Genomic DNA, 22408 nt, shown 5'->3' on the forward strand with positions numbered 1-22408 from the left:
CAAAATGACAGTGCCAGCAGATGGAAGAGACATTCAAAATGAGAACATTTCTCACTTTCTCTTTATTGAAGGGAATTTTGTCATTGCCATAATTCGTGTTTTTAGTCATGTAAACATAAGCACAGTCTCCAGCAGGAACAGGTCTGTAGCTTATCAATCAGCCGATCAGATCGGTTTCATTTTCTGATTAGATCTATTGTCTTTCTATTGTCTTTGCCACATTGTTTGATCTGGCACGTTAACTGTTCAATTATAGATGATGCAATATACTGGATGTTATTTGCCATACTGAGCACATCTCTTAGACTAAAGTTAGTTTTAGGACTTTTGTCCTGCATGCATGTACTACATGCCTTTGCAGAGCTGTTACACTGCCAATTATGATTTATATCTTTGTGTCTATGACTTGTACAGTTTAGATATATTTATTTCAGCACAACATCTGTGTAACTAACTAACCCCACTCATTTCACACTGAACAGTCTCAAATGGACAGGCTTGCCTGATATTCAGATGGATGAAAATGCATCTCTCAAACCTCACTGCAAATCAGTGTTTTATGGTACTGACTCCACTCCAAATATCACACACACACAGTATTGGTGAGATGGTTGTATACTATGGCAGTGAACACTGGATCACCCATCAGAACCTCCAGAGGATCCCCACAGTAGTATCTGTCCTTAGACTGCGCTCCATAGCACTACAGCGTTACAACTTGGAACCAATCAAGCTCAAGTCAATGACTGGGCTTAGGTCCTGACCCAACACAGAGGCACCCAGTGGGACACAACCTCCACCCTCTGCAGCACGGCCTGGAGCTCTGCTAAGGCAGTGACTGGGTCCTCCTTCACCAGGACGCAGTCCACCCAATGGCCGTAGCACTCGTCCACCCGCTCCACTGACTGCATCATCTCCTGCAGGTCATCATCCTAGTCAGCAACAGGCAGAGATGGGAAAAGTACACACTTTCTTTACTTAAGTAGAAGTACAGTTAATTGTGTAAAAAAAGACTGCTAAAAGTAGAAGTACTGAATCAACTTAATTACTAAAATAAAAGTAAAAAAGTACAGGCTCTGAAATGTACTCCAGTATAAAAGTATATAGAAACGTCATATTAATATAATTCAAATACTAGTACTAATAATCAGTCACTTTTGAGGTTGTGGGTTCGACTCTCAGTTTTGAACTGCACAGCCAGAGGAAAGAAACAAAAGTGCCCAGAGAAGATCTGTGAGTGTGATGGGGAGCTGGTGGTGTGAAGGAATAGTCCACCACAAAATGACGCAGGGACAGAGGTTGGCCGGTTCGATTCCCGCTCCATTTCTGGAGATTAATTGCTCAAATTGCCTAACAACAACAGAGGAGAAACTGCAGTAGTGGCATTGCCTTGCTGGCACACTGTTTATGTCAGTTGCCTACTGAGGTAAGGTTTGTGAGTTCAAGTCCAAGATGTCCGCATGTCTTTGGGTAGCAAAAAGATTTGTGGCAAAGTGGGTGTATATATAGGTAATACAGTAACAACCCATTTTTTTGTTATTACACTTCTAATTCATTGAAGATATTAAAGTGTTAACATAAATGTTCTTCAACTAACTATACTGCAAAGGAGGGTTCCCATGCGCAACAGGTTTTAACCCCTGGTCTACAAGAACACAGACGACTGCACTGACCACACAGACAAACCCACAGACCTACCTGTCTGTTGTTGGAGGATTTTTTCTGATTGGCTGTTGAATGAAGTAATCTTACATAAAATTGACAAAGTGGCGTCTGCGATCTTGAAGGTATGTAAACATGGATTCATGTCCATTTTTCCATGTGTTTACATAGTATACCTTCAAGGTCCAATTTGTAAGATTTAAACAATAACAACACAAAGCCACAAACTTGGTACAACTGTTGCTCAAAGATTGTTTAAATAATCAGACTGCATCCATCTTTAAGTCAGCGGGCCACACCTTAGAAATAAACACTGTTTATCTCTATGGGATATAGATGGTATAGAGATAAGCACTGTGCCTATCTCTATGGGATTTAGATTGCATAGGTTGAGGCCATAGACGCTGGTTTAGCTGGCTCAGCCTGGCTGGGGGCGTGGTCAGGGTGGGGTAAAAAAGCCTGTTCTATCCATTCAGCAAAGTTAGAATTTAGCTGATAGCCTAGCCCAGGCAGACACGATCGGGGATTTAACCACCGCAGTAAACACACATCTGAGCAGACGTCTTGTGTTCTGCTCTAGAACCCCCAAACCTGTAGTTTAGAGCCGCAGCACCATCTTTTGGTGAGTCAGCCCATGAGATATATGGGCGGTTTTACCCCACTCGCGTGCCAGCCGTTTAACATTTTGTGGGCGTTCCCAGACATGCCTCTATGGGTGTTTATCGGAAAACTTGGCATTTTGCATTCTCGATGTTTGATTTTCAAAGTATCGTTTTAAAAGTATTTAAGACCCTTTTTGGATTAAGTGGATCCTTACCTCTCAGGAAAATGTGCCCTGCCATCTCAGGCTATCTTATTTTTTTATTTTTTCACATATAAACAACATGCATATCTGTGTTTTGTCAACCCTGTTACCGACATAACTACTGCTTGAAAAGGTTTTAAATCCATATTGAGAACAAATCTGATATATTATGAAAGATAAAGTCTCCCTTGTTACACTAAGTGTGTTTGTAAAGTGAGAATATTGAGGAGTTTACTTTTTCCCATGGATGAATATCCCATTTACATTTAGCACTTTCACAGCATCTTCTGTTTAAGAAAAAGTTATGTAAACAAAATAATAATACCCAAATTTCTTTGAGTGGATTACTGGTACTTTTTACTTAAAGTCCCTGGAAACCAGAAATATTTCTTTATTATTTAGCATTTTGAGTTCATCACATCACAGGACCCTATGTTAATAAGCCACCACCCGAATTTGAACGCTTGTGGGGAATACTGGAAGAGCTAATCAACATTTTGCTTCATCACTTCATTCTTCTGGAAAAGCGATTCCTGTACAGTGTTGCCAGATGTGGCAGTTTCCTGCCTAATAGGCTGATTTGGATTGCATTGTGTGTGTGTGTGTGTGGGGGGGTCTTGGATGGGATTACACTTTCACGGATACATTTTAAAAAGGTTTCCATGACTTTTTAATGATCGATAATAGAATTTCCATGTAATGTGACTCTGAATCAATACCAGAAATTATTACTATGGACAAATAGGACACAGCTGCTCTTTATATTGGTCTTTAGTGTCACTGCATCATGGAAGCTGTTGAACTAAAACAGGAATTTCAATTTTACATCAAGATAAAGATATTAATATATACTGGTATATATATATATATATATATATACATATATATATATATATACACACATACACATATACTGTATACAAGAAGTACTAAAATAGACATATTATTATTAGACTTAGACGTGAGCTACGTTAACGTCAACAGCTACAGAGAAGGGAAGATTACTGTAACAATTTCATTACACACAACATTTCATGACTTGTATTAGGAATACAAGTCATTTCTTTCAAGGATTTTACTAATTCCATGACTTTTCCAGGCCTGGAAAACAAGATTTTGAAATCCAGGTTTTCCATGGAACCTTGAACTAAACGTTTAGTCTTTTGTGTGGTTTTTCATGTAAAATGGTAAATGGCCTGCATTTATATAGCGCTTTACAATCAGTAGGTACATTCACCCATTCATACACAGCAATTTGGTGTTCAGTATCTTGCCCAAGGACACTTTGACATGCAGACTGGAGGAGGCGGGAATCGAACCACCAACCTCCTTTATCCAAAGCGATTCATGGACGACCCAATCTATCTCCTGAGCTACAGCCGCCCCAAAATGTGTCTCTTCAAGTCTCCTTCACGACCAAAGCCTTTACCACAGACTGAGCAATTAAATTGTTTAACTCATGTGTTGGACTATCATGTGTCTGTTCAAGTCTCCTTTACGACTAAAACCTGTACCACAGACTGAACAAATAAATTGTTTATCTCCTGTGTGGACCATCATGTGTCTCTTCAAGTCTCCTTTACGACCAAAACCTTTACCACAGACTGAGCAATTAAATTGTTTATCTCCTGTGTGGATTATCATGTGTGTCTTCAAGTGTGCTTTACGACCAAAACTGTTACCACAGAGAGAGCACTTAAATTGTTTATCTCCTGTGTGGACTATCATGTGTGCCTTCAACTTGCTTTTTTGACCAAAACCTTTACCACAGACTGAGCAATTAAATTGTTTATCTTCTGTATGGATTTTCATGTGTGTCTGCACGTTAGCTTTTAGACCAAAACCTTTACCACAGACTGAGCAAGAAAATGGTTTATCTCCTGTGTGGACTATCATGTGTCTCTTCAAGTCCCCTTTATGACCAAAACCTTTACCACAGACTGAGCAAGAAAATGGTTTATCTCCTGTGTGGACTACCATGTGTGTCTTCAAATGGTCTTGACGAGTAAAACCTTTACCACAGACTGAGCAGTTAAATTGATAAGCCCCTGTGTGGACTACCATGTGTGTCTTCAAGTGGTCTTTACGAGTCAAACCTTTACCACAGACTGAGCAATTCACTTGTTTCTCACCTGTGTGGACTAGCATGTGTATCTTCAAGGATCCTTTTTGACCAAAACCTTTACCACAGACTGAGCATTTAAATTGTTTATCTCCTGTGTGGACTATCATGTGTCTATTCAAGTGTACTTTATGACCAAAACATTTACCACAGACTGAGCATTTAAATTGTTTATCTCCTGTGTGGACCATCATGTGTGCCTTCAAGTTTCCTTTACGACTAAATCTTTCACCACAAACTGAGCTGCTGAAGTGTTTCTTCCTAAGAACTTCACTGTTTTTCTGTGAGTATAAACCTGACTGGGATTCACTATTTTCCATCCATTTCTCATCATTGTCTTCAGTCTCAGAAGAGTCTGAAGTTTTGTCATCACTAGTTGGTTGTGAATTATTAGCTGGATATAAGTATATAAGATATATGTTCCTGGCTGGTTCCGATACTCCACAGTCCTCTTTATCAGCTTCTGTTTTCATCTGTTCAGTTGAGGAGCAGCTGGCTAGAGGCTCTGCCTCTCTGTTCTCCTCAGACTGGCTTTGATGAAGTTGTGAGGACTGAGGTTTATCTTCCTCGTATTCACTCTTCACAGGGACAGGAGTGAATGGGAACTTGGTGATATGAGCCTCCTCCAGCCCTTGAAGCTGCTCTGCCTCCTGACTGATCCAGAGCTCCTCCTGTTCCTCTTTAATGTGTGGATGCTCTGGGTCCTCCTGTTCCTCTTTAATGTGTGGGAGCTCTGGGTCCTCCTGTTCCTCTTTAATGTGTGGGAGCTCTGGGTCCTCCTGGAGCTCCTCTCCCTCCTGACTGGTCCATAGGTCCTCCTGTTCCTCTTTAATGTGTGGGGTCTCTGGGTCCTCCTGAAGCTGCTCTCCCTCCTGACTGGTCCATACTTCCTCCTGTTCCTCTTTAATGTGTGGGGTCTCTGGGTCCTCCTGAAGCTGCTCTCCCTCCTGGCTGGTCCATAGTTCCTCCTGTTCCTCTTTCATGTTTGGGGGCTCTGGGTCCTCCTGACCGATGCAGAGTTCCTCTTTAATTTGTGGGGGCTCTGGGTCCTCCTGGTGCAGACTGGGGCTCCACTCCTGCTGCTCAGCGGGATCCTCTTCTACCAACAGCTGCTGGAGGTCTGGTTGCAAGGCTTCTCTGTGTAACCGCATAGCGTCCAGCAGTTTATCTTCAACAGCCGCAGTTAGACGCTGCTTCACCACAGCTCTCAGCTTCTGGACTAGACATTTTCGTTTTTACACGGTCAAAGGAACTTTTCCTCCTGAACTTTACAAACGTTATCCTTCAAAGCGCCACTAGCTTTACAGCTAACGTTAGCTTCACAGCTAAACCATTGAGAACCATGAGTCTTCTTCTTTTTCCTCTGAGTTAAACTGCTAACGCTCGTTTGTTCAAGAACATAGCGTGTTCCCATTCTTCTTCTTCTTTTACTTCTTCTTCTTTGATTGGCGGTTGGTAACCATCTTAGAGGTGCATTACCGCCACCTACCGGACTGGAGTAGCCTATGAGACGTTATAGAAAGCAAGCCAAACTCGGGAGTTTTAGGGAGTGGGGGGCACATGCACACATACCATGGTGTTGTTTAACGCATAACATTCGTTTATTTTGCATGTCTTTTCATTTTTTAAATTATATTCGAATATTATACAAGTAACAGGGCTGACAACAGTTAGCATATTGGTTATACTGCCTGTTTAAGTTATGGATGTAATAGGGTTATTTATGGAGTTGTAACAGAGTTAGTTATGTGACATTCATAAACCTTTAATTCAACATTACTAATCAGAATATTTTGGAGACAGATTTATTGAGAGGTTTTAGCATAGAAGATGATGAAAAATTATGATACTGTGGATGTAAATGTAAGCCAATTGTTTTATTCTAAATACTGAAAATCACATTCCTCACGCCTTTGTTTATTTTGGTCCAATGTATAAAGTGCAAACCATATCCCAACAAAACTCTGAACGTCCCCCAATCACAGCATTCTAAAAAAGAAAAATATTGCATTTCGGAAAATTTTCACGCCTGTTTCAAATTAGTATTTTGGTCTAATCTATAAAGTGCAAACCATAACATAACAATCACTGTAAGATTCCTGTCTGCCCACCCAACAAAATTCTGAACTCTGAACACCCCATGATCACAGCATTCTAGAAGGGGGGTGGGGGTTGGGGGAGGCTTACAGTACATGGATAGGAGAGCTTCAGAACTTTCTCACTTTGGTCTAAAGTATAAAGTGCAAACGTAACCCTAACATTAACTTTGGAACATTCTTGTCTGACATTCCTGTAGGCGTAGTGTCTACCCAGCAAGTTTTGCCCCGATGTCTTTTCGTATTTCTACATGCCGTGCTGTCACATTAAGAGGAGCAGGAATCAGTCTTAAAATGTCATCGAACATGTACCAGATACTGTCCTCACGTGCTGGCCAGAAGAATCTATTCTGGCCAACATGGTGCATGCACTTTACTTGGGCATATCCTTCAGCAGTTGCCACGATGATTCCTGGGTAGAGCTCCTTGTCATATGTCAAGACACACCATTGTCCAATTATCTCATCATTGCTCCAGTCGATCTCCTTCTCATTCTGTTCTTCTGTCAGGTGGTCCACTGACTGGGTTTTCTTGAGAGGGTTGCTTGTGGTTTCTTGAGGTCTGACAGTGTTGTTTGAGGTCTCACCTGGTTGCTTGATGGTTGAGGTTTCTCAGCCTGGATCATTTGAGGGCCCTTTGTTAGTGGAGTGAAGATGAAGTGGTGAGTGTTGAAACATGTGCAGGACAGGTTCTTCAATGTGGCACACAGACAACTGACGTCCCTGGAGATTAAGTGGCCTTTTCTGTTGGTGACCACTTGGTGTATTCACATTGATGGAATGTCTCCTGGCATGTCACGGTATGCATCCACAATGTTTTCAGTTTCTACATAAAAGAGCTTCACTGTGGTGCCAGTTGTCAGTAGCGCTCGGTAGAGCGTGGCGGCATCAGGGATGTCACGGCCTTGACTCACAAGCTGGTCTGCCAGTCTTTTTAACACTCCCCCAACAACACCATCAGGAGCTCCCTTGCCATGGCTGGCTTCAAAGAAATTCCAGGTACCACTCTCAAAGCCTCTCTTGCTCAATTCAGTACTGAACAGGAAGAAATTACCCTTCTGCCTGTATTGAGTACAAGGGCCATCGCTGAAGAAATGGACCACAGACACAGATGGATGATGGGCTTGTACGTAATCCAGTACTGGGTCAAGATTTTGCCAGATTGCCGGGGGGCCTTTTTCCTTGGCTTGTGAGATGGTGCAGAAGCAGAGAGGGCGTGCATCTTCACCAACATATAATACACCTGTGTGCATTGTTGCCTGTTGGTGTGAGGCACCAAAATGCACAGCCTGGATCTCAGCACCGTACTTGCATGAGTAGTTTTCAGAGAAGTCCACATGTATAATGCATTCATGCGAGGAGAGACTTCTCTTTAGCGCTCTGGAGAATGAGAACTGCTGCCTGATGTTGAAAACATGTTTCTTGAACCGATGCAGCAGACAAGTGAAATGCTCAATAAGCTCCTCTAAAGAGCTTTCGATTCGTTTTTTTGCTGTCACTTTGAATGACACAGCCTTTTTTTCTTGTGGCATTGTCTTCTCCTCCATTACCCACTGTGTGTATGTAACACGCATTGTAGCATCATGAACAGTAGCCAGTGGGAACCTTTTCAGTTTGCATGTGGGACACTCTCCATACATGCACTCCTTACTGTTGGTGCTGCAAGAGACCTCCTCTGTTAGCCTCTCAAGGTTTGAGTTGGTAAGCAAACCTAGTTGCTTCAGCTTGTCAACCACAAAGCTGAGGTTCTCGTGGGTCTTGCACATGCAAGTATCTCTGTCCTGAATGGTTGGATGTACAACCCAGAAGGGACAAAAGACAGCGTAGGACAAGCCTCTGTTTGGATTTTCAGCTTGGAACTTCCTGTGAAGGTTTAACAGTGAATCAACAAGAAATCTCTTTTGTTTTTTAACTTTGTGTCGCGTTATGGTCTGGTTTCTTCCAGTCGTGGCCCGACTGACATCATCTCGGTCATAGAAGGCTGACACTTGATTTGACTTGTGTTGAGATGCGGAGCTTTTCTCTACGAGTGAAAGATAGTGCATTTCTATCCAAAGAAGTCCACCTCCTTCTTGGAAGACCAACGGCATCCTTTCCATATTTATGCATGTGATACTTTTTTACTATCTTTCCAGATACTACTTGGGAGATAATGTGCCTCTCTCGTTCATCAGATTAAGCTTTATATTTGCTTTTTAAGTCCCTCAACAGTGCAGAATAGAATTTGAAGGTTTTCCGTACTTGTGACCGTCCAGCAGGGGTGCTCAGTTGATGCTTGACTTTAGAAGATGGGGATGCCTTTTTATTCTTTAGGCGGAAGAACCTGGTTTTGTACTTATATGTCCTTTGTTTTTCTTTTTCCAGTCTTTGCTTCAATTTCTCCAGGTTATGGTCAAGCTTCTTTCTCTCCCTCTTTGACCTTAAACGCCCCTGTTCACGTTGCCTTGAGGACCCTGGATTGGGGCTTGGATCAGGCTCTTCATCAGGCCCTGGATTTGGCTCTGGATCTGGACTTATAGGTGGCGTCATGCACTGATCTATGGCTGCTGCACTTGCTGCTTTGGCTGTTCTGCATTTCACTTGTGCTGCTCTCCAGTTCCGCCGCTTGGCTCTCCTTTCTCTGTCACTTAGTTCACTAACGGACAGCCTTCCCATGTCTCTGTCCTTTCTCCATTTTGCCCTCTCTTTTCCTAAATAGTCTTTTCGTCTCTCGGGATCAGCATCTCTGCGTTCTCTGTATCGCCGCTGTTTCTCAGCTGCAGAAAGGGGCATCCTAATAAAATAATAAAATACAAATACATAAATCAATCTATCGTTAACAGTAACCTATTCCTACAATTTAAAAAAATAATTAATTTGATTTACAAAGCACATTTCTAAAACCCAATGCACTGATAGTGTATTAATATAGATTAGTAGACCTATAGTCACTAGTCAGTAACATCAACACACTTTAGCCTACCTATCAGTTTAATAAATAGAAAACCATAATATTTAGGGATGAAACTGTAAAACATGTATATATTCTCTAAATACTATTGGCAAGAAAAGTTTATTTTCATGTACACACAAAAGCATACTTTCGCCATTACTAGCCATCTGGTAAAGGTGCTAACACCACATGGTGTGCATTCATGAGAGGCCGAAATTATGTTATATATATATATTTAAAATTCCAAACAAATAACTTTTTAATGTATGCTTTTCTGGTAACAGGGCTGACACAGCGTGCTCGTCCCCCTCTGTCAGACATTACAAAACTTGAAGAAAATTCATTAAAAGCAGATGTCACTTACTTATCTTTCCACCATCATCTTTAGAAAAGGCAGGTGATGTCACTTCCTGGAAATGCTACAACTTTTGCAACAGTCCATTATGTCTGAAGGGGTGTTTTCGTTCAAAGTAACAGGTTTGACGACAACATGTATACAAGACTATATATTGTTATTTTTCTCATCATTTTACACATATTAAGAATAAAACTCATTCATGAGTAATGAAACAACACTTGGGGCTTTATATAGGTGTATGTTTTTTTTATGATAGTTTGATGTTTTTTGGCCTTAATAGCTAGCCAAAGTAGAAAGATCAGACTGAGATACAGGTCATTTTCGCATTTTTTGCAAGATGCTTCACACAAAAAAGTGTTTAAAACTCTTTAAAAACCAAATGAAGAAATAATTAATTTGTTTTTATTAAGAGACATATCTGGGGAAGTAAATTATAAAATGGCCAGCCTCGGCCATATATACCTACTCTCAGCCGCGGCGTCCTTGCTTTTTCTGAGTCTAGCTACAAGCAGACAGTCGTGTGATAGAGTGTGTGGAGTGGAAGCAAACAAGACAAACAAAGCGAATAATGTCCAGTGAGCCCACTTACTTGATAAGAAGAGAGATGTGTTTGCATACCATCAAGGTCCAATTTGTAAGATTCCTCCACAACAACCTTTTACATAAAATTGCCAAAGTGGCATCTGTCTGCGATTTGGTCACGTTTTTGGTATCACAATGTGAGATTTGTGATGATTTTGGTCAGTCACTGATGATGTCACAATGTCTAAGACATCATCAGTGATGTCACTCAAGCAATTGTGATGTCATCAGTGAGTGATCTCATCAGTGATGCCAAGGCCAAGGCTCATCAGGAAGATTAGGGACCTGGAGATCACTCCATCTCTCCTCCCCTGGTACCTCAACTTCCTGACAGACAGGCCCCAGAGGGTGAGGTGGGGCAACAACAACGTCACAGACCCTCGGACCCTGAACATCGTGCTCCCCAGGGCTGTGGACTGAGTCCACTGTTCTACCCCCTCTACACTCATGACTGTGTGGCGACACACCCGTCAACCATCATTGGGAAGTTCGCGGACGATACAGTGGTGGTGGGGCTGATCTCAAACAATGATGAGACAGCCTATTCTGAGGAGGTGGAACACCTGACGTCCTGGTGCAAGGAGAACAATCTCCTATTGAATGTGACCAAGACAAAGGAGATGGTAATGGATTTTAGGCGGAGTAAGAGGACCCCACATCTACCGATTATGATCGACGGGACCCCAGTGGAATTAGTGGACAGCTACAAGTACCTGGGAGTACACATCAGTGGGGACCTGACATGGAGCGCTCAGGTCTCTGCTCTGGTGAAGAAGATGGCAGGGAAGCTGTACCATCTCAGGAGGCTGAGGAAGCACACAAAATCCTCAGCCTTACTGAAAGCCTTTTACTCTGCCACAGTGGAGTCAGTGCTGATGGGCAGCATCACTGCCTGGTATGGCAAGGACAGGAAGAGGCTGACTCGCGTCATAAAGGCAGTGGAGCGCATTACCCGCTCCACCTTGCCCGGCCTGGAGGACATTTATCCGAAACGTTGCAGAGCCAAGGCCACGAAAATAATGAAGGACAGCTCCCATCCAGGCCACCAGTTGTTTGAGAGGTTGCGGTCTGGGAGGAGAATGAAACATCTAGCAGCTAAGACTGAGAGGATGAAGAATAGCTTCTTCCCTCAGGCCATTAGGGCCCTCGACAACTACAAATAGATTATATATATACGGTATATATATATATTGCTATTATAATAATAGTGGTAATAATGATATATATAGTTAGATCTATGCACTTTACATTAATCTATAGCACTATATTGTATTGCACTATAATTATTATTGCTGCTATTACTGTTTACTGGTGAACTCTTAGCTTTTACCTAATTTTTACCTAATTTTAATTTTTTTTTTTTTTACTTTTAACTTTTTAACTTAGCATTTGGTTCTTACTCTATTTGACTGCACTATGTTTTTAACTCATTTGACTGTACTGTTGTCTTGTCTGTCTCTACATGTGCACAGTCTTGGAGTGGCTGCGGCCCTAATTTCACTGCTCATTACGTCTGTGATGCTGTATGTGACAATAAAAACCTTGAACCTTGAACCTTGAAGTTGAGCAATTGTGCGCTGCGCATGCAGCAGCCGAGCGAACCTAGAGGTACAGCCCTGAAAGGACTGAAACCCTAGTTACTTTAAAATTAAGGTCAGAATAGGCCTCGCCTGCCCTATTGGCACGCGCGCAATGTCTCCCTGTCTCTATCAGTCTCTCTCTCCCCTCTCCTTCTCCCTCAGCCTCTCCCTCCCTCTCCTCTCCCTCAGTCTCTCTCTTGTGTGTGTGTGTGTGTGTGTGTGTGTGTGTGTGTGTGTGTCACTGATGACATCATCCGTGATGTCACAATGATGTCACAATGCATATGTATGACATCACTGATGACATCAGTAATTACGGCATCACCTAATCATTAAAAGATCCGGCTCCGTCAGGTGCTCTTTACACCCCTGAAAGATTCAGCCCGATCGCACATAAAACGGCATAGCTGTGGCTGGACAAAATTCTTGAAACAAACAAACAGACAGAGATTGCCCATATATAAAAGGGAGCACCCTTTTATATATATAGATAGAAGATTTGTGCAAGGTCTGTGTGAATATAAAGCCAATGAAGATTTAAATAATTAGCACCATTAACCAGCAGGTGCATAATGCTGCACAAAACAAGACATTCTGTATTGTGTGTTCCTATTTGCCAAGAAGGTCAATTCTGGTGTAGGCAGTTAATATGCAACTCACCGTGATCCCTACACTAAGTGAGGAGGAGGAGCCAAGCTTTTTGCATTGACTATTATGGATCCGAGGTCTCACGAAGATAACATATGGCTTGTACTCAGCAGTGCGTAGAGTCTTCAACGCCTGAAGGAGAGGAGAAAAGTAGTCATTAATAACCCAAACCACAAACCAGGTAGAACAGCATTATGCTACAAGATACGTGTTTTAGGGATCCATGTAATGTGAAATGTACAGTCTACTGTTTGCACTGTATGAAGTCCTGTTGTAGTAGCCTGTTATGGGGCTGGATACTAGCCTAGGTAAACCCAGCCCCCACGTGACCTGCTCTCTCAGTTCCCAGTCACTAGCTTGTGACTGTAAGCAGGGTGAGCCTGAGAGCAGGTCACTGGGGGCTGGGTTTACCCAGGCTAGCTGGATACCAGGCTTCTGTTGTAGTGTAGATAGATACTGTGGAACTAAATTGTCAATAATGATGATGATGATCATTCTTAATTCTGCACTTATAAAAAAAAGTATATAAAGTGCTTTCAATAATCTATTACAAAAAAAGTAAAATGAGAATGCAATGAAAATGGGAGACATTCAAAAGAAAGCTGGTTAAAATCTTTAAATAAATACATTAAATGAACATTAAAAATAAATCAGATGCAAGTCAGTAAAATTGGTAGTTATTTAAAAAGATGACACTTTGTTGAATTTTTGGCTGTTGTGCTTTTGCCCTAGTGGAAAAATCACCTATACTCTTGAGTCTCGAGACAGTGGGATTAACAGCATCCCTCAGATGGTTAGGATACTAACCTCTGGCTGTACGTCCACCAGACATACTTTGTTTCTATCTAAAACATTGTGGATGGACTCCAGACTGGTGCCGTACAGGTTGTCCTTGTACTCCCCATACTCAATAAATCTGCAGAAATACACCAGAAATAGTTCAATTATAGTGAATAGTGTAAAAGCCTGCTTTAATTTGTCAGATGAGTGATGCTTTTCAATATGATATAGGTTATTTGATTGTAGAAGCTAACAGTAAAGGTTATGGACTTGGCTAATAAAAAGGTTCTTTGATTGTAGAGGCTAACAGTAAAGGTTATGGACTTGGCTAATAAAAAGGTTCTTTGATTGTAGAAGCTAACAGTAAAGGTTATGGACTTGGCTAATAAAAAGGTTATTTGATTGTAGAGGCTAACAGTAAAGGTTATGGACTTGGCTAATAAAAAGGTTCTTTGATTGTAGAGGCTAACAGTAAAGGTTATGGACTTGGCTAATAAAAAGGTTCTTTGATTGTAGAAGCTAACAGTAAAGGTTATGGACTTGGCTAATAAAATGATGTTTAACATTCAGTTCAACAGTTACAACAATTTCAAAACAGGCTTCGCTTATTTTTTCTCTGGAGGCTTAAATTAATCCTCATTGATAGACCACATTCTTGTGCTCCGCCTTCTTATATTTGTGAATTACTGTAGAATATTTTGTTTTAACTATTTGATAAGCACTATAATATCCAGTTTGAGCACTCACCTGTTATTCTGGATGGCTGCCTCGAAGGCTGCTTTTGTAATGAAGTGATACTCCACTCCCTCTCTCTCATGGCTCTTCCTGGACCGAGTGGTGTCTGCGGGCCGCACAGAGGAAAGAAATAATAACTGAATGGATATATTATGATGTGTGAGTGAGAGTCTGTGCAGTGCCCACATGCATCAAACATCATAGGAGTTGAGGATGTTTGTTACGTTGCTTCTGGGATGAATGCTGTACAAAGCCAATGCTGAACATTTAGCAAAGGAATCGCCTTGTAGGTATTGCGTGCAATATTGTCGTTCCTACTCCCAGACAGCCAATCATCAAGGCTGTGCAATCATAAGTGACACATCTATTCTATACTTGTTTCTGGTGAAATGTGTTCTGTTTTTAATTTTCTTGTCTGTCTATGGTATTATATGCAGAACTGTTTTTATACACATTGTATGGTTTTATTTGCACAACTGTTTTCATATGCATTGTAAGCACACTGGTAAAATTAGGATTGTTTTACTTCAATCCAATTTCACCCCTGATTGTAATCTGACCTTGGGTGTCTTGAAAGGTGCCTCCAAATAAAATGTATTATTATTATTATTAGTATTATTAGTATTATCCATCCATTAAGAGCCTGACGACCCAGGAAACCTCTGGATTAACGTTTCCTGGTCGTGAGAGGACAGAGCTCGGTGATTCTGGAACCCTCCTTAAAGAGCCGGATGATCCGAGAAATCTCTGATGGTATTGGTGTGGCATACATGGTAGCTCACTCTGAGCTCGGCTGTCCCTGCAGCCTGTCTGGTCATGTGATATTTATCTTGCCTTAGTTTAGTTTTATATTCATTTTATTTCATTTTATTTCTCTTATCATTTTATCTTTTTATTTATTTTACCCTTTACTGTGGTTTTAATGTTTCTAGTTTTAAGTAACCATGGTTTTATGATGGTTTTGGTTTGATATGCGGTTTTGGAATTGTGCAATACTTGAAGTGCAATATTTGAATACTGAAGTGCAATACGTGGTTAGGTAGAGTTGTTAACTCGTAGCCCAGGCTGTATCATGTACTATGTTGTCCTCTTGTTTACACGCTGTTTGTCTTCAGATGTACTGTACTGTCTGTTACGTTTGTCATTGCCCTATTGCTGCTGTACAAATGCCTAAGACAAATTTCCCTATGGGACAATAAAGTTAAACTCAAACTCAAACTCATTATTAGTATTATTATTAATAAAGGCAGATAAAGGTTAAGGTTGTTTCATATTGCCATAGATGTGTTCATGTTGGTGTGTAAGATATAATATTTACAATTGACATTTCTGCTGCTCAAACCCAGATGTCTGCAGCCTGCATCCCCACAAGGCACAATGACTGCATATTATATATATATATATATATATATATATATATATATATATATGATAGATATATAAGACAAGAAATACAAGTTAGGGGAAATGTTGAAAAGAAAGGACTCACGAGGCACGGCCACAGCGTAACGTTGAGGGTTCTCAGTGATCACCTTCTGTTTGAGCTCAGTGACGCGGGCCCCGAGGGAACCTGGGGCCAGACACACAGTCGTAGAATACACAGTTAATGCAAGAAACATCTGTATGCACGGTGATGTCTCTCCTAAAACTAGTACTACTCTCACTACTGATTCTAGGTCTGAGTCTCTGTGGTCTTTTTACACATCTGGCTATTCAGCACCTTCAAACTGGATATAGCCATGTAAACAGGTAGAACCAAACCTCTAGCTCTAGCCTACTCCAGAGATTTCACAATGAAGCCTATACATTATATATATATTATTATATACATTACAATCCAGATTGTCAGGCCAAAGATAGAGTTGAAGCCAGACTCAACATTAACAGACCCCAAGAAATCTCTCTGATCATGTGGAAAAAGAGAACATTTTACTTGTGTAAATAGACCATTCTGCAAATCATGTCATTTGGGTAAATTATATTCATCTGCGGGGGTCACAATTAGAACGATGAGATTCTCACCTCTATTGCAGCCCCATTTTAAGCACATATAAAGATTGGTGTAAAAAAAATCAATAGCAAGTGTCAAACTACTGTTTTAAGAGTAAAAGCATACAGTAGCCTCTTTAAAGCCATAATGAACCTACCTATCAATACTATGAGGCGGGGCCTCTCACTGCGGCGTGGTAGATATTGTGTTACTTCCTCATAAATCAGAAAGTCTGTCTGGTTGGCGTCCGCAGTGCGAGGTTCTCCCGGTGAACCCTGCCGATCTTTCTTGAGGCGGAAACTTCTGCGCAGGCCAGCTGTGGTCAAAGACAGACATACAGGTGAGATGGACAGACAGAGACACACACACCAAACTCCGAAAAGTCTACTGCAGATACCTGACGCCCCACAATGCCACTTTGAAACCTTGAAGTTGGAACTGAAAAATAGCTAACTAAAGTCAAAGTATACTGAAAATTCCCTCACTTTTAAATCACAGATTATACTGTATCTTGGCCTCTCTGATTACAATTGAAATCCTCATCAATGTCACAGCAAACAACAAAGACACACTGAACAACACCAGTAGAAATCAGTAAGAGTACCTGAGTAAAAATCCCATGAGAAAGCATGGCCACAGAAGGCAGGGGCTGCCTTACTCTTGGGAGAGACTACAGCTCGTATTAGACCATTTATTCAACCAGCTCATATCTCATAGAAGCAGGTGAGCGTGGAAGCCATGCATGCTGTGTCTACCGATACAAGAACCTCTGCCAAAAACAAAGAACCTGTAGCATGTAGCATGGAGACTGCTTTTGTGAAGCATAATGAAACAGCTGCCATGAGGTGCCATGAAGACCTTGTGAGAAGGTGGCAGTGACTGTAGCATTTTGCACCAGAGCCTTCTAACATACACACATGTAGTGCAAAGAGTGCGGAGCTTTTCTATACAGGGAGAGGGCGTAAAAAACACCCGTAACACATCACTAACGATGCCATATTATTATAATTGTTTCCCCCCCGTGGTGAATTCCTGATCACTTCAAACTGAACTCAATCTAAAAATGTACTGTAGAAGAAATTAGCAATGTTAAAGCATAACTGCAGTCATTTTCAACTTGGACCATATTTTCCAACCATTTTCCATCATACCGATCAATTCAAGCCAAAATTGCTTCAATATATAACTACTTACTAAATGTTTGCCAGTGTACATGACCCTCAAATATCGATGCTCACTCTGTAATAAGACATGTTTATTGTATCCCACCATGGGAACCTATCCCATCCTCCTCATCCTACCCAGTTACAAATTGACAAGAGTTCCGCAGACCTCATTCACACACACATTGGAAAAAAAGACAGGATAACCTGTGAACCATGTGAAGTCACTCACAGGGTCATGCCCAGTGGCTCAGAGTTTGAAAGCTGTGTGAAAGTTTTGAGGTTGTGGGTTCGAGCCTCAGTCAGTCAGACTTTTGAGTTTCGACTCAACACCCAGGCGGGAAGACTGAAAATCTCTGAGAAAAACCTGTCTTCAGAGGTATGACCCAGTGGCTCAGAGAGTTTGATTGGTTGACGTCTGGCAGTCTGATGCAAGGATTGAACCAACAACCTTCTGCATCACACCCATTTGTTTATTTGGGTGAGCTAATAGCCCACTTCCTCAATATTTTTGACCAAATACCTCAATTTCGATATTGCAACAATATTGTCGGGATGACTATGGGTGCTTTCACAAAATGTTGACACAATGAGGTTTTTGATCAAAAAACATCAGTAATGTGTCTTACCTTGCTTTTGGACAACATCAAGCTGGCTCTGGCCCGTGCTCTCTCACACAGTGGGAAACATTTAGCTCCAAAATCCATGAAAAACAATTAATTTAATTTATTTTTTAGAAAGTAATAATTTTACATTTTAGAAAACAGAATAGGGGCAATAGTCTGGAAACACAAATATTTTTCCATTACTCTTTTCTTTTTTCCATACTTATCCACACCTGGAAATTACCAACATCTAATTCCATATTTTTCTATGTGTGTAGGAACCCAGCCCTCTAAAGGGGGAATTTGTCCGTTTGTTAGTCACGCTGTAATATTGACTTTGTGCCGATAGGAGGCAGCATTGACAATGACTGGTGGTGGGAGACAAGATGTTTACTATTTGCTTGTTTAAATTTAAGTTTATCCGTGACATGACAACTTTCACTACAGTCTTTATTTTTGCAATACTTTACACAGTGGTGCATGTAGAATGCAGATATACCAGCAGCTGGCTGCCAAATAGTAAACAAGGAAGTGCACAAAACTGTATGAGAAAGGCATGGCTTTAGATGATTTCCATTGACATCTTTCACTTCAGCCAATATGTTGACAAAAACACACTTTTGGTGCGTTTTGGGGTTATCTTTTGAGAGAGTTCATTGGCCCTGTAGGACTGTATTAAGAGCCACATACACTGGCAAGCAAGACACCAAGTATCACTATAGCGAAAAACAGTTGATCAGATTTGAGTCAGAAATGATCAGTATGATGGGAAAACATGGTCCAGGTCAAACATGGCTCAGAGAAATGCTTTGAGCCACAACATGTCACACAAAAGCCACAGAAGCAAAGAGCAGCCAGGCAGCCTGATCATTGGCTGGAGTACGAAGACAACGTCAGGTAGGTGAACAGTCTACCTCGCTTTGCACTGTATGCTTTTCCATCAGCTTTTAACAATTGCTGAGTCAGGTTACATTTGGTGGTGTTTTAACTCTTGGTGAAATAACCTTTTATGCTTCAAACTGATGAATTGGACTTGTTCAGCTGACACTCGTCTCCTAGTGTCTCGAATGAAATCCAAACAAAACTGATCAACAAAGCAAAGTAGGACAAGAGAGGAAGGATTTACCCTTTCACCCTGCTACAACCCCGCCCCTAAAAGGAATACGGTGTTAATGTTGAAAACAAGGGATGGTTTAGTGCGTAGATTATTAGCAGAGATGCAGTGCAGAGGTGATTCCTAAATGTCACATGCGTCATGCCTCCTCACCTATGTCCTGTCCATTCAGAGTGCTCTCACTGTCACAGTCTTCTGTAGGGCGGCAAGCCAGAAGAGAAGATAGGATAAGAGGAGGGGGAAGTGAGGGAGCGAGGGAGGGAGGGGGGAGAGGCAGGTCGGATGTACGCTGAGCAGTCGAGGATTTGAGGTTAGAGGGCTTTGATGTTAAAACACCACAGTGTGGTAACTGACTGTGAGGGACAGATTCAAGTCAACAACGGGTTAATTGTGGGGGGAGGTTCCATGGACACCATTCAGATATACTGTCTGTGAATCTAAGATGCGGTGTTCATTGGTAAAACGATGTTTGGATATTCCAGTGTTGCAAAGTGGGTATCACTTGAATCGACTTTTTACTGACATGTTACAGTCACTTGATAAGAAGTTACTGACACGTTACAGTCACTTGATAAGAAGTTACTGACACATTACAGTCACTTGATAAGAAGTTGTTACAGTCACTTGATAATAAGTTGTTACAGTCACTTGATAAGAAGTTACTGACATGTTACAGTCACTTGATAAGAAGTTACTGACACGTTACAGTCACTTGATAAGAAGTTAATGACACGTTACAGTCACTTGATAATAAGTTGTTACAGTCACTTGATAAGAAGTTACTGACATGTTACAGTCAGTCACTTGATAAGAAGTTGTTACAGTCACTTGATAAGAAGTTGTTACAGTCACTTGATAAGAAGTTACTGACACGTTACAGTCACTTGATAAGAAGTTGTTACAGTCACTTGATAAGAAGTTACTGACACGTTACAGTCACTTGATAAGAAGTTGTTACAGTCACTTGATAAGAAGTTGTTACAGTCACTTGATAAGAAGTTGTTACAGTCACTTGCTAAGAAGTTGTTACAGTCACTTGATAAGAAGTTGTTACAGTCACTTGATAAGAAGTTGTTACAGTCACTTGATAAGAAGTTGTTACAGTCACTTGATAAGAAGTTACTGACACGTTACAGTCACTTGATAAGAAGTTACTGACACGTTACAGTCACTTGATAAGAAGTTACTGACACGTTACAGTCACTTGATAAAAAGTTACTGACACGTTACAGTCACTTGATAAGAAGTTGTTACAGTCACTTGCTAAGAAGTTGTTACAGTCACTTGATAAGAAGTTGTTACAGTCACTTGATAAGAAGTTGTTACAGTCACTTGATAAGAAGTTGTTACAGTCACTTGATAAGAAGTTACTGACACGTTACAGTCACTTGATAAGAAGTTACTGACACGTTACAGTCACTTGATAAGAAGTTACTGACACGTTACAGTCACTTGATAAAAAGTTACTGACACGTTACAGTCACTTGATAAGAAGTTGTTACAGTCACTTGCTAAGAAGTTGTTACAGTCACTTGATAAGAAGTTGTTACAGTCCCTTGATAAGAAGTTGTTACAGTCACTTGATAAGAAGTTGTTACAGTCACTTGATAAGAAGTTACTGACACGTTGCAGTCACTTGATAAGAAGTTGTTACAGTCACTTGATAATAAGTTGTTACAGTCACTTGATAAGAAGTTGTTACAGTCACTTGATAAGAAGTTACTGACATGTTACAGTCACTTGATAAGAAGTTACTGACACGTTACAATCACTTGATAAGAAGTTGTTACAGTCACTTGATAAGAAGTTGTTACAGTCACTTGATAAGAAGTTGTTACAGTCACTTGATAAGAAGTTGTTACAGTCACTTGATAAGAAGTTGTTACAGTCACTTGATAAGAAGTTACTGACACGTTACAGTCACTTGATAAGAAGTTGTTACAGTCACTTGATAAGAAGTTGTTACAGTCACTTGATAAGAAGTTGTTACAGTCACTTGATAAGAAGTTACTGACACGTTGCAGTCACTTGATAAGAAGTTGTTACAGTCACTTGCTAAGAAGTTGTTACAGTCACTTGATAAGAAGTTGTTACAGTCACTTGATAAGAAGTTGTTACAGTGACTTGATAAGAAGTTGTTACAGTCACTTGATAAGAAGTTACTGACACGTTACAGTCACTTGATAAGAAGTTACTGACACGTTACAGTCACTTGATAAGAAGTTACTGACACGTTACAGTCACTTGATAAAAAGTTACTGACACGTTACAGTCACTTGATAAGAAGTTGTTACAGTCACTTGCTAAGAAGTTGTTACAGTCACTTGATAAGAAGTTGTCACAGTCACTTGATAAGAAGTTGTTACAGTCACTTGATAAGAAGTTGTTACAGTCACTTGATAAGAAGTTGTTACAGTCACTTGATAAGAAGTTACTGACACGTTGCAGTCACTTGATAAGAAGTTGTTACAGTCACTTGATAAGAAGTTGTTACAGTCACTTGATAAGAAGTTGTTACAGTCACTTGATAAGAAGTTACTGACACGTTACAGTCACTTGATAAGAAGTTACTGACACGTTACAGTCACTTGATAAGAAGTTACTGACACGTTACAGTCACTTGATATAAAGTTACTGACACGTTACAGTCACTTGATAAGAAGTTGTTACAGTCACTTGCTAAGAAGTTGTTACAGTCACTTGATAAGAAGTTGTTACAGTCACTTGATAAGAAGTTGTTACAGTCACTTGATAAGAAGTTGTTACAGTCACTTGATAAGAAGTTACTGACACGTTGCAGTCACTTGATAAGAAGTTGTTTCATTCAGATATACTGTCTGTGAATCTAAGATGCGGTGTTCATTGGTAAAACGATGTTTGGATATTCCAGTGTTGCAAAGTGGGTATCACTTGAATCGACTTTTTACTGACATGTTACAGTCACTTGATAAGAAGTTACTGACACGTTACAGTCACTTGATAAGAAGTTACTGACACATTACAGTCACTTGATAAGAAGTTACTGACACGTTACAGTCACTTGATAAAAAGTTACTGACACGTTACAGTCACTTGATAAGAAGTTGTTACAGTCACTTGCTAAGAAGTTGTTACAGTCACTTGATAAGAAGTTGTTACAGTCACTTGATAAGAAGTTGTTACAGTCACTTGATAAGAAGTTGTTACAGTCACTTGATAATAAGTTGTTACAGTCACTTGATAAGAAGTTACTGACAC

General features: G+C 40.6%; 1 protein-coding gene across 1 annotated transcript in view; it reads right to left on the reverse strand.

The window, feature by feature from the left end:
• Positions 1–752: 752 nt before the first annotated feature.
• Positions 753–22408, reverse strand: part of LOC310775702 (MAGUK p55 subfamily member 3-like) — a gene marked incomplete at both ends in the record, with an annotated part of 41400 nt that continues 19744 nt past the window's right edge. Inside the window, 8 exons of the mRNA XM_083635847.1 lie at positions 753–932; positions 12797–12916; positions 13592–13700; positions 14312–14405; positions 15789–15869; positions 16447–16605; positions 16894–16959; positions 19325–19366. Coding sequence (XP_083491973.1) covers positions 753–932; positions 12797–12916; positions 13592–13700; positions 14312–14405; positions 15789–15869; positions 16447–16605; positions 16894–16959; positions 19325–19366 — 851 coding nt within the window. The remainder of the gene's footprint in view (positions 933–12796; positions 12917–13591; positions 13701–14311; positions 14406–15788; positions 15870–16446; positions 16606–16893; positions 16960–19324; positions 19367–22408) is intronic.

The sequence above is a fragment of the Poromitra crassiceps genome, assembly GCF_964638095.1.
Source record: "Poromitra crassiceps genome assembly, chromosome: 4".
Lineage (NCBI taxonomy): Eukaryota > Metazoa > Chordata > Actinopteri > Beryciformes > Melamphaidae > Poromitra > Poromitra crassiceps.